General features: G+C 39.2%; 1 protein-coding gene across 1 annotated transcript in view; it reads left to right on the top strand.

The window, feature by feature from the left end:
• Nucleotides 1-13492, top strand: part of PCCA (propionyl-CoA carboxylase subunit alpha) — a 321041-nt gene that overhangs the window by 134158 nt on the left and 173391 nt on the right. Inside the window, exon 12 of the mRNA XM_086611055.1 lies at nt 4443-4593. Within this exon, the coding sequence (XP_086467181.1) occupies nt 4443-4593 (151 nt within the window). The remainder of the gene's footprint in view (nt 1-4442; nt 4594-13492) is intronic.

Here is a 13492-nt window from a genome sequence, read left to right as displayed (position 1 = left end):
TCCTGAGGGAGCTGGCAGATGAAGTTGCTAAGCCACTATCCATCATATTTCAGAAGTCGTGGCAATCTGGTGAAGTTCCCAATGACTGGAAAAGGGGAAACATAGCCCCTGTTTTTAAAAAGGGAAAAAAGAATACCCAGGGAACTACAGGCCAGTCAGTCTCACCTCTGTGCCCAGCAAGATCATGGAGCAGATCTTCCTGGTGACTATGCTAAGGCACATAGAAAACAAGGAGGCGATTGGTGACAGCCAACATGGCTTCACTAAGGGCAAATCCTGCCTGACTAATTTGGTGGCCTTCTATGATGAGGTTACAGCATTGATGGATAGGGGAAGAGCAACTGACATCGTCTACCTGGACTTATCCAAAGCATTTGATACTGTCCCACACGACATCCTTGTCTCTAAACTGGAAAGACATGGTTTTGATGGATGGACCACTCGATGGATAAGGAATTGGCTGGATGGTCGCACTCAGAGTTGTGGTCAATGGTTCAATGTCCACATGGAGGCCAGTGACGAGTGGTGTTCCTCAGGGATCAGTACTGGGACCAGTGCTATTTAACATCTGTGTTGGAGACATGGACAGTGGGATTGAGTGCACTCTCAGTAAGTTTGCAGATGACACCAAGTTGTGTGGTGTTGTGGACACGCTGGAGGGAAGAGATGCCATCCAGAGGGACCTTGACAGGCTGGAGAGGTGGGCCTGTCAGAACCTAATGAAGTTCAGCAAGGCCAAGTGCAAGGTGTCCTGCACATGGGTCGGGGCAATCCCATGCACAAGTACAGGCTGGGTGGAGAATGGATTGAGATCAGCCCTGAGGAAAAGGACTTGGGAGTGCTGGTGGATGAGAAGCTCAACATGAGCCGGCAATGTGCGCTGACAGCCCAGAAAGCCAACGGTATCCTGGGCTGTATCAAAAGAAGCGTGGCCAGCAGGTTGAGGGAGGTGATTCTGCCCCTCTACTCTGCTCTCTTGAGAACCCACCTGCAATAATGCGTTCAGCTCTGGAGTCCCCAACACAAGAAGGACATGGAGCTGCTGGAACAAGTCCAGAGGAGGGCCACAAAGATGATCCGAGGTCTGGAACACCTCTGCTATGAAGATAGGCTGAGAGAGTTGGGGCTGTTCAGCCTGGAGAAGAGAAGGCTCTGGGGTGATCTTATCGCAGCCTTCCAGTACTTAAAGGGGGCCTACAGGAAAGCTGGAGAGGGACTTTTTACAAGGGCGTGTGGTGATAGGACGAGGGGCAATGGCTTTCAATTGAAAGAGGGCCGGTTTAGATTAGATATAAGGAAGAAATTTTTTACATTGAGGGTGGTGAGGCACTGGAACAGGTTGCCCAGAGAAGTTGTAGGTCCCCCATTCCTGGAAGTGTTCAAGGCCAGGTTGGGTGAGGCTTTGGGCAACGTTGTGTAGTGGAGGGTTTCCCTGCCCATGGCAGGGGGGTTGGAACTAGATGATCTTTGAGGTCCCTTCCAACCCTAACCGTTCTATGATTCTGTGTTAAGAGAAACAGTGACCCTCTTCCCTTTGTGACAGTATATGTGATTCATAGATGGGCACCATTTAGATGTGGGGGCAAAACTGTGTTCTCAAATACTTGAACATATTTGTGCCTGTGCTGTAGTAGTCCACAATAGATATCTAAAAGGAGAATGGTTTTTGTAGGTAAGTAATTTTCTTCAACAAACAGTATACCTAACTATTTCCTAAGAGCAGGTAAGCTGATCTTGACGTTTAGAAAATGAAGGAAATGATTCTCCCAGTGTAGTGGTATCGTCACAGGAAGGGTATATGTTATTGATGGTTTTATTTTTTAATTTTTTTTGTCTAAGCTGAGCATTAAACTTCCACTGACAGTGTAACGGTCTGTACTTTTCAAAATCTCAACCTTATCTGTGAAGATAATGAAAGTATTTTGGGAAACGTTATCTGATGAACTAGAAGTGCAAAGGTAACATTTTGCCCATGTGGTCATCTCTCTGGATGTAGAAACAATGGAACAAACCAATTGTATTGTCTTTGATCAACTTTACAATAGCTTGAAGAAGGTCTTACGAGTGAAATGTCAGGTCTGATCTTATTTTTTCTTTTTAGTGCTTTTATCTTGTGAATCCTTTTTATTTTGCAGCCTTCATGCTGCCATAGGAGCTATTTGGTTGAAAGAATAACAGGTATGTGTGAGAAAGATTTGAAGGCAGGTTTAAAATGCTGTGTTTTCAAGTGATGCCTAATTAGATTGGAGAGAGTTGTATGAGTTGTAAAAGATGCATTGTTAAAGAAGAGAGAAACAATGTATACGGGAGGTGAAGCATCAGAGGGGAGTAGCAAAACTTTGGTTAATTAACCTAGCTGATTGCAGGGATGATCCAGTCATTTTAGAACATAAAGCTTAACCGTGTGGCAGAGATCAAGTTCAGCAGTGTGACACCTCTGTTCCATTCTTTGGCTACAGCAGGAGGTGAACAGAGAGATCTCAGACCTCCATTTAACAAACATAGGGAAGACACCACTGTAATAAAGGGGAGTAACTGTCTTTCATCCGTGTGAGAAGTAATAATGGTTATTCTAGAAATAAAGTATGAAGCTGATATTGGAAGGATTCTGTTCTTCATAAGCCACTTACTGACCTTTCATGATCAAAACCCTGCAGAAACTCCAAATTGAATTATAGATTGATTTTGTGTAATGTATTATCCTCTTATTGAATCAAAATAAGAAATATTATGAAACTCTTAAACTACCAGTGCCTATTTTTGATAGATATGACACAGTTTTGCACATCTGTTTTTCCCAGGATCTGGTAGCTTTCTCGGGATCAGACTTGAGTTCCTTTTCCTGTTGATCTTGTTTACCAAGAAGGAAATTTTTTTCCTAGACTCTGAAAATGCCTCCCCACAGTCAGAATCTGCCCATGTGAGCACTGGAAGGACAGAGGTATTAAGTAGCACTTTTCCTATAAGAATAGGATTCCATTGTCTCCCACTTTGCCTGGATACTTCCTGACTTTTTGTGTCATGTCAAATATGATTTGTTGTCGCAGAAGTCTCTAGCTCTTCTGTGAGATCAGGTCTCAGTCAAAAAAACCCATAGTACTGAAAGGTAAGTCCTGACCCAGCACTGGCTTCTGTCTGAGTGCAGACCTGGGCTCCAGGTGGAGCTTCACTGACTTTGATGGGGCTGCTTCAGGTACATGGAGGCTCCTGATCGCTCCTTTGCAGAATTAGGACTTGTTGAGCACACCTCAAGAAACACTTAACATTTCGTATTTTATTTATAAATAGTAACTTAGAGGTAAGGTAGAAATGACTTCCTATTCCCTTAAAAAGTACTTTCAAAATGATATGAGTTTTGTGCTTAAGGTAAGTCACTGCAGAAATCTAGTAAGTGTATTTATAAGCTCATATAAGATTAACAACTACGTGTTGTTTTTCACTGAAGGTCAATGTATCAGGGCGAGATGCAATTGATTTCACAGCTTTGATAAAGCCACAGAAATTTCTCTAGGTCTAAGTTAACAATCTGCATAGGTTAATCTAAATCTGAATTTGTTGTACAGAGGAGAGTAACAAGTAACAATATGTACCTTCCTCAGTCTTTCAGTTCACTAGACCAGTGGAAGTGGCATGTTGGTCTCCTAGAATTAGAAGGCTTGACATCTGGGCAGTGTTCACAGTGGTTCCTAAGGTGGTAGCTGAGCTGCTCTTTGGGTGCCCTTGAATGTGTCCAGGATTTGTAGAAAGGAATGAATTGCAATTAGCAAACATGGATAACTAGTCTTCAGCTTACAAGTAAAGCTGAAAGTGGAAATACAGGATATGAAGGTTTAAGTCATGGTGTTGTTGATTGTGTTTTAGTTAAATACTGTGAATGCCCAAATTTTCTTCATTGCAATCTTACTCATATGCGAGGCCTGAATAAACACTTCATCAATTTTCAGAACTTCTTTATTGCATAGAATAACAATGAAATGGCCATGCTGTTTTAATTGAGAGTCAGAAAACTAATTCACCATACACCTTCTGTCTTATATTTTGGCATTCATATTTCCGTTGGATGGATATTTTTTTAGTTACTGTTTTTTTTTTTTTTTTTGAAATGGATATGCCTTCTGAAATATCATGGATTTCTATGCATTTATTTTCATTTAACATTATTGTAGATCTCAGTGTTGTAAAAAAGTTGTTCTATTATTTTATATTTTAGAGAAGACTGTTATTTTTCTTGAGTTTCCTGTACACTAGCAGTAATTGCAAAGCATGCAGTATATCTGCTTAGGAGCAATATAAATGTAAAGCCATACATTGACAGTCTTGACATTTTCGTAACTTAAATGATGCTCTCCTCTTTTGGTGATAGTTTAAGCACAAGATAAAATGATTTAATTATATTTTTTTTTTTTTTTTAACTAAAGGCAAGCGTTGTTTCTGTATTGTAGCACTTTTCTAGACCCTGAAACTCGAAGAGCAATGGGAGAACAAGCAGTAGCTCTTGCCAAAGCAGTAAAATATTCCTCTGCGGGAACAGTAGAATTCCTTGTGGACTCCAGTAAGAATTTCTACTTCTTGGAAATGAATACTAGACTTCAGGTAAGAAAAACAGCTCTTCAGATTCAGAAAAGTGTTATTTAAAAAAACAGAACATAACCTCCTTCCATACTTCGGGGTCTGCTCCTGCAAAGACTTGACACATAACTAACTTGATGCATGTGAGCACTTCCCACTGAACTTAAAAGATCTGCTCACTTAAATAAGCCTGCGTATGGAAGACTTTGCAGCAGTGAGCCCTTGCACAGTGCTCATGTAAGCGTTCAGAGCTTTTGCTCTTTGTTGCACTTGACCTAAAGACTTTGCAAGAGGTCACTGTTAAGTGCCACTGTGAGTTCACAGTAAGTGGCTAGCCACTGTGCTCTGATGCTTTTCCCCACTGGTCCCTGAAGTTTCTTTTTTTGTTTTTTATACTTTGATGATCGCTTGCTGAGTTTCTCTAGGAGGGTGATTAAAACTATATGTGTGTATCAGCACTAAAAACACTAGCAATCTGCATATGATTGAACTTGTGACTGGAGCGCAACTGTGTAAAAAGCACGCTGAGGCATGGTGTAGGATTTTTTGTAACAACACATGTAGTCAGTATTAAATGTTATAATGTACACTACAAATGAATGGACAAACAGTGTTTTATGGAAAACCTCCTCTACCTCTTATTTGACAGTTAGAATGCATTTGTGGCTATAATCTAAGAAAACAGGCACTTTAACTTAAAGTCTGGATATCATTCTCAAAGATGGGAAGAAAGTTCAACTTGTAAGCAAGTAAAGTCCATCATCTTTATTCTCCTTTTCTCACTTTGTTAAGTAATGTCAGAAAGACTGCAATGTGGAATCAAGCAATAGAGTGATTAGCTGCTTATTCTGTTGTGCTATGTTTTGTTAGGGCTGTGTCCTGCCTGCTGCTCGTGCATGTGGGTAGTGATAGAGCATAAAGAGATCCTTGTAATTCTGGCATCTTTGCATGACTTCATATAATGACTGGGTAAATTTATGCCATGGGTAAAAAAGTGAGAGAGGATTTGTGGTACGGAGGCGGAATGGGGGTGTTGCAATCTTCCCCTGTGCCAGGGGAAGATTCCTCTGTGCCTTGCAGAGCAGCAGTGTTTTTGGAATTAGTCATGACAGTTGTACTTCATATGCTTTTGCTAGGCACAATCTGGTCTACCTTAGATTTGATTAGAGAGAGTGGTGGTTAATGGCAATGTATAGTCCATTAAAATATCATGAAGAATTTGTCTTTGTCATGTTCTTTACACTTTTCCCAATCTTGTAGTTTTCGAGAGAACACTTTTTAGTGACTTCCCATGTTCTTGTTTACATGGAAGAAAATTAATTGATGTAGTATATTGTTGTCCATCAGTTCCTAAATGGAATTAGCAGTGGAATATCCTTGGAGTGGATTCTTTTTGCAATTTAAGATGTTATCTTTTAACATATGATGTCTTCTCTCTGCAGTGCATAGTGGTAAGTGTTTGAAGTCCCAAACCTCCAACTTGCTTAATTGTAGAGGTCTCCACATACATAGTAAGAAAGCTTTCACAATTCCATCTTTAAGGACTTTAAAGACTCCTTTTGAAATATAGCCTAAGCAGTTTGACAGTTGCCTATAATAGCAGATTCATTCTTTCCAACTCGTAAAGAAATGTATTAATCTTAAATTACAGAACTTGTGTAGATATTATCTAATTCCTCCATCCTAACTGTGTATTGTCTCTAATTAGCACTTCAGCTTGAGGCTGGAGAGTGGTAATTTTCTGATTCTTCCCCAAGGCTTACCCGATTGATCTGTCACTTCTACTAGGTCTCAAGCTTTGCTTTCTGTTCAGCTAACAGTTAAACAACTAACATCTCGTTCTTGCTCCCTTCTATTAGAAGCCAAACATAGAAACTCTAATGAAGCTTTTCTAGATTTAACTTCAGAACCAGGAGAGTCTCCAGATGTCCTTGTGTTGCTTCAGCCTTTTCCTTTTGCATCTCCTAACTGTGAGCAGTTGCTAACAGGCTCACTTGCTGTGTTTTCCCTAAACACTCTGCGGTTGAAAGAACTTTCCTAAATGATGGACATCTAATCCATAAGTGATGTTCCTAAGGTCTTTGTCAGTGTGCATTACAGACGCAGCTACCTGTCAGCATCATCACGTGTCTACTAAATGATGTAATTTCCTGTGTCTGTTTTAACGTTTCAGTGGTCTAATCAGATCAATGTAGTCTTTCTACTTTAGATACAGACTTCAGAACATGCTTGTGTAAAGCTAAATAAACCAGGTCCAATACTGATTTCTCCCCTCCCGCCCTTTGATGTACCTGTCAGATATCTTCTAGTGTTTTTTGTAAATTATTGTGCTGTAAGTGAGAATTGTGTTATTATTTTACTGTCTTTTTGGGGAGCTCTTTGGGAATATACCTTTTCTGCTACATAGTTCTGCAGAAAAGTGTAAGTAGCTTTACAGGAAGCTTATATTTTATTTAATTTTTGTTTTAAGTGTTGATGCAATACAATATGAGATTGGAAAGTGAAAAAAGTTAGTGAATCAGCTCCATTGTGTCTCTTGTATGCTACAAAAATCTGTTACAGATGTTTCACTCTCTCCAAGTGATTCAACTAGAATAATTTGTTCTTTGCTGTTGGCAATGTACTTTTTTGTATCCGCTGCTCTGCCATGTTTTAGAGGCTAGCCAGTATGAGACATGAGATTGGATAATTGCATAGCAAAACTAGTTATTCTGGCTTTTCACAAGAAAACGTAGAAATAACTGCCCTAGCAGCTACAAGAGAACTTCTGTATGTTGTCATTTAGGGCATTTTTGGAGTGGTTTTTAGGCAGCTTACCACTGTTAAGGTTGTTGAGGCAGACCAGACGTTGAGTATCTGATTCTTTATAGCTGCTCACACTGTGCTGTGCTTTGTGTTACTTAGTTGTCATCAGCCTAATCAAAGGCAGTCATAGTCCAAGATAGGCAAACAAGAGCTTTGAAATAAATAAAAAGTTTCTGACCCCTTACATTGATAGCCTTTCTAACTTCCAAATTGTGTCAAAATATCCTATATCATACTACCATCAGAAATGCTGTCTTTCACCAGAAATGTCTCTTCTGCTTTTCACTGGAAGATTAGAATTGTTCCTCTCTGACTTTATAGGAAGAGAGTCTACAGTCTGTAAATAAAGAATATCTGTTAACATAGAGTGTTTCTTACATGTGAATCAATAGGTGACAGCAAAGGGAAAACATCTCATGTTCTAGAAGTTTGTAGCATCTTGAAACGAGAAGCATCTCTTGTTGTCCTGAGGGGAACTGAGAAAAGTGTAATGAGCAAGTGTGAAGAGAGCACTTAGCCTGGATACAGTTTGTAGGTCTGTGTCTCAGGTCTGCTCCCAACCTTCTGCCTCCTCCATGTGTTGTGTGATTTAAATAACAAGTGAGCACTCCCTCCTCAAAACATTACCAAATTTGCTTAGAGTGATCTGATTGGAAGGATCATTTGTATAGACTGTATTCAGCACAGTGAAGTTGAGTAATACGGTAATTTGACTAGCAGTGTGTTTTCTCCTCATGTGACAGTTTGACTATTTTTGTCATAACCTTTTAGGGATTAAAAGTTAATTTCGATGTGTTTCTAAGAGATTTTTTTGAAAGCAAATGGCAAATCTTTGTTTTTATTCTACAGTTAATTGTAGAGAGAGTATTTTACGTAAATGTTTTCAAGTTCTTTTAAAGTAACTTGATTCTAAGGCATAAGGTAAATGTAAATAAACTTTCATACACCCATAAAATATTACTCAATGTTAAGATTTTTGTTCATTGTTTTCAGTGTTTTCATCAGATTTTACTGACCTCTGGAAAATGCCATATTCCAGAGCTTCGTCTCTTGTGCAGAAATGGCTGTGCCTGTTGTAAAAGACAGAGGAAGAATGTTACATGCAACATGTCTCTTTCTACCTCCCTTTTCGTCTGTTTGCTCATGAAAGTATGAAACGCTTGGTTGGGAAATGTCTAGAAGTATGTAGAAATCCTGTGGGTGATTGTCTGGAGCTCCACTGCTTATAAACTGCTGTTTCTACCAGTCTTAGTGGTATCTGTATTCCATTCTACATCATTAGGCAGCACCTGCTACAAGTCTGCTCAGTGAAGGAGAGAAGTGCTGGAAGATATTGCAGCTGCACTATATAAACAGTAGCAGCAAATATAAGTAGCAAAGTGATGAGCTGAGTCTGGATTGCCAGCTAAAACCACAGTGAGGTGGTGACTTCGGTATCCGTAGCAGACTCGTGGGACGGCAAGAGGTGGATTTGTTGTCTTTGTGTGTGTAACTGCCCGGAGGATGAGTTATGATAGGTGGGCAGGAACATGGGAGCAGTGAAAGGGGCTGTCAGGAGTTAGAGGAGTAGGTTTCTACAAAGTCTGAATAGCGGGATTTCAAAGTAAAGTCTCAAGTGGCTGTTTCTACTGTTTGCTGAGACTCTTCATATTTCTTAATACTGGAATCTTGTTTTACTGTGACACTTTGCTTCAGTCATTTTAAATAGGCTAACGAACAGTGTCAGATGGTAAAGACTTTCAATTGCCGCTAACCTGGGCTGAATTTGAACTACTGACCTAAAGGTGAAAGGTCTCTTATCCCATTACCGATCCCCTAAGCCCACCAGAATCCATTCTGCACACAGTTTATACCAGCTGTTCATGGCCATTTTTAGAACCGAAAGAAAAGGTGATTTTGCTGCCAAACAACACTTCTTCACACAAGAGGGTCAGCCGACAACAGTTAACCAGATTTTTGCCACATTCTTGCCTCCTAATGCAACTTCCATTATGTAGCTACTGGTTGTCTGCTTTTCAGGCTTCCCAAAAGAACTACAGAAAAGCATTGCTAATTGTTGTTGACAGAAGAGAATGACATTGTTTGTGTAAGTCATTGAATCTGAAAGATGCCATTAACAGTGCTGCCAGGGCATGGAGTGATATCTTAGAGACAACATTGCCACATATCTATCACAGTATCCTATTAAAGTAAAGAAAAAGGAGCTTTCCCTCCATTTTTAATAAGTAGAGAAACAAGAGATCATTCTTCAAAGAGTACATGAGTTTCTTTCCTTTGGTAAATTTGATGTAAAGAAAACCCAAGAATGGCTGCAGTGTGACCAGAGCCACCTTGAATGAAGTACTCCGAGAGGGCTTTAATAGTGCTGCTAAATATGGTAAAAGTAAGAACTGTATTTTTAGGAAAGAAAGCATAGGTTTTGTGAGTGCAAGCTTCTATATTTTCTTACATGGAGTACACAGTGGATAGGAAATTGTGTTGAATTACTGAATTGTGAGTTGTTGCATTTTTTTGATGTGCAGGATGTTAATTGAGAAAGTTGTTGCAATTGTGAGCTAAATAACTTGTTGATATAAAGTGTGCGTTGTTTATTTAAAACACAGAAAAGTCAGGTTCAGTATTCATAGGCTATGTAAGTGGTTTCTTACCCATGTCTGTCCAGTGGAAAAAAAAACCACACAGGTCCTTGCAAAGAAAAATTGTCTAAACTGAATCAATGATTATTGTAAGATAACTTCCTATGAGGAAGCAGATTAAATATGTTTCAAAGTTACTATATGCTGTTGTTAGAAAATTAGTTGGTATCAAATGTCTGTGCATTAGTTTTTATTTCTGCAGCATCTTAGGAAACAATGACGGAAGTCTACCTGAGCATCTTAGTTTATGGAAATTTTTGTAGTTCTGCTTGCACTCCATTATTCAATCACATACTAAGAAATTGGAAAATAAGCAGCAACTCATTATGTACTATGTCTATAGAAGAGGACAACATAGGAGACTGCCAGTTGTATATTCCTTGTGTGCTTTCCATTCATTCTATACATTAATCCAAATGTTGTCTGTTCTCCAGTAGCCTTTCTGAAAAGCTGTTTTTTTACTATGTACCCCCAAACCCCATATACATGGCTGTTGTGAACTATTTTGCAGAAAGATGATGTAACCCCAGAGTGCTCCTGCTCATAGTAGCCAGGAAGCTGGCATGCCTGAAGAGCAGAACATGTGTGCAGCTCTGCTGTTCAGTTCTCTGAAATAGAAACCAGGCTTACTGAAATAAAAGGGGCTGAGGACCATCTGTAAGTTGATGGGTTTAGGTCAATTGATACTGAATTTGGCTGCCACAGAAAAGCTCATGGGATTCCAGGTGAATCGTGTTTCCTGGAAACTGAGGTGTATGATGAAAGTTAGTTTTGAGGTTATTTATCTGAATGTAAAGGAGTATATGACACCAACTAGGGACTTAACAGTAGTAGGGGTGACATAGGCTGTAGTTTTAAGTCTACTGAAATTTAGATTTTCTTGGCTGCTGCGCTCTGCTTGAATGCTCCAAGTGGTGTGTAAGTAACTTGATGCCTTATGCACATAGGGGCAAGAGAGCAGTCTGAGAGTGTCCAGAAGTGTGTGCTATTAGATCCAAGTGCATTGATAGTCTTGAGAAAAACATATCCTGAAACTATTCCCCTGAATATAAGGGGAGTAGTCATTGCTAATTTAACTCTTAGCTCCAGCCACTCATAAAAATTGCACGCCTGTGGATGAACCCTACTATGGTAAAGCTTTAAGACTGTTGGCAGTCACAGAACGGGATGAGTGAGCAGCCTCTCCATACTGTTCTGGGGACGGATGCTAACTGAATTATGATGTTGGCAGGTTTCCCTAGCTCTCTTGTACCTGTTTCACCATCTATAGACTGGGGCTTAGCTGTTGTTTTCTTACAGGCTTTGCCACCAGCGTCGCTTTCTGTATGACCTGAAAGAAGTTAGGGCAGCAAAAACACTTGTAATGCTCACAGGGGAGCTGATTGCGGCGAGATGTCTGAAGAGGAGCAGATTCAGTATGGAGGGGAAGCACTTGCCTTTTACCCTGTACGGATGTTGCTGGCCATAACAGCTGTGGCTTTGTGGACTTGAAAGAAGGAACAAAAGTAGCATTTTTCACAGGAGGTGTGTGTGGATTGCAGAAAGTGGGGAGTAAGACTTTAAAGGAGTACAATATGCGTTGAAATGACGAGAGTTAACTAATTGAGAGTTATCGCTGATCAGTTTTTCTGCTTGTCCTGTTGAGAGTAAGGTACAGCTGCCTTGATATAGCTATGATCTGTAGATTGCTTGCTGCAGACATGTCTGGCTTTGCCCTTGGTGTTAAGGACAGGGATAATGTGTGAATTTTCCCACTGTCATAACCGTACCACCATTGGCTCTTACCTTATTGACTGGGGCTTCAGTGGTGAGATCTTGGATTGGCTGACTGCAAAATTGGAGCATGGCCCAAAGCTAGAAGAGTTGATCAATTGGGTGTGATTCAGCTCTGTTTGTGAGCATACTTGCATTCATTTCTTTAAAAGTTTAGTCCTTGACTTTACTTGCCATTTTGTGGATGCTGATGTTGATGGAAAGAGGTATAGCGTAAAATTAATAGAAAATACAACAGGCAGGCAAATCAAGAGTGACACATGAAGCAGAAGTCTGAAAAGTAAGAGCAAAATGTTTAAAGCCTGACTTTTAATAGTGATTTAAAAATAGAACGGTTACCTTAGTCAAATAGCTGTGACACTTATTCCAGAGCTTTCATAAGCAGGGAATGATGATGCTTGTGGATTTTTTTTTTTTTAGGGAGGGAAAAGAGAAGAGGTCTAATTTCTTCACTTCTACCCTCATCCTTCCTTGCTTTGTAGAAGATTAGAGCTTTAATTTCAGATCCTGCATGTACCTCTCTGTGGGTGGATTCTTGCACCTCCAGAACCTCATTGCAGGGTGCTTGTTGAACCAGGATATGGCATTACTGCTTTGTTAATGTTCTTTTGTACTGTATGCTGAAGCGTATTCCATATAATGCTAAAAATACTGACCCACTCCTGCGCCTCCCCTTGTCAAAAGAAAACTAAATGCTAAAACAAGTGCAGTTTGAGTTGTGCACCTCACTGAAAGGTTAAAGTTACAAATCAGTCAATTAGGATTTTAAGGTTACAATTTTTTTCTACTCCATTTGGGTGATCTGATGGTCTTAATACTAAAATGCATTTTAAATATATTTGGTATGCCAAAATTAGTGATATGATTGGTACTGTCTACATCATGCCTAAACAGCACTAGTTGAAGCACAGTCCTAAAAGAAAGCAGAACAATTTCTCTCCACCCTAAAAAAACCTCAAAGATTTTTCCTCATCATTTTCTGAATGCTGTTTTATGTGCAGACACAAAGGGAGTATTTTGAAGAAACAGAAGAAAATATTGACCAAGTCAAAGATCTTTATTGAAGAATGGATTAAATAAATGTTTGTGAGTTGTAAGAACCAAACAACAAAAATATTTTTGTTTCCAGAAACATTCCATCCTATTTTGATCATCAACAATAAAGTGGAAAACAACAATGAAGCTATTTAATTTGGAATGCCAATTGTAATCCAAGAAAAATGACAGTATAACTAAATAATGCAAATGTCTTTGAGAAAAAATATTGTATTTTAATTATCTGGAATGTGTTCTAAACTCAAAAGTATTTTTTTAAAACTTAAATTCCAAAAAAGAAAATAAGTTCTGTTGTCCAAATGTGTGATAAGTAACTTTATATTAAAACTTACAGAATTTTAATAGAAACTTCCAGATTTAATAGAAATTGAATTGCTTCAATTTAGCACTGCAGGGTAGACACAGAGATGTTTCATAGATTCTCCAAATACTGTTATTAAACTTGACGTGCTGGAGAATATCATGTGTTAGGTAGAATCAAGATTGAATCCCAAAGGTACATCCTTAAACTGTGTAATCAGATTCCCATTTCAATGTCACTTTTATCCTTCAAAGAATAGGTGCTTGTTTCAGTGATGATTTGTCATTAAAATTATGTCAAAACGTCTTAAAATGTTGTTGAAACTCTAAACAAACTCACAGCACACACAGGG

The sequence above is a fragment of the Tauraco erythrolophus genome, chromosome 1 (genome assembly GCF_009769465.1).
Source record: "Tauraco erythrolophus isolate bTauEry1 chromosome 1, bTauEry1.pri, whole genome shotgun sequence".
Lineage (NCBI taxonomy): Eukaryota > Metazoa > Chordata > Aves > Musophagiformes > Musophagidae > Tauraco > Tauraco erythrolophus.
The sequence above is the reverse complement of the archived record's forward strand: the minus strand, read 5'-3'. Positions and strand labels throughout refer to the sequence as shown.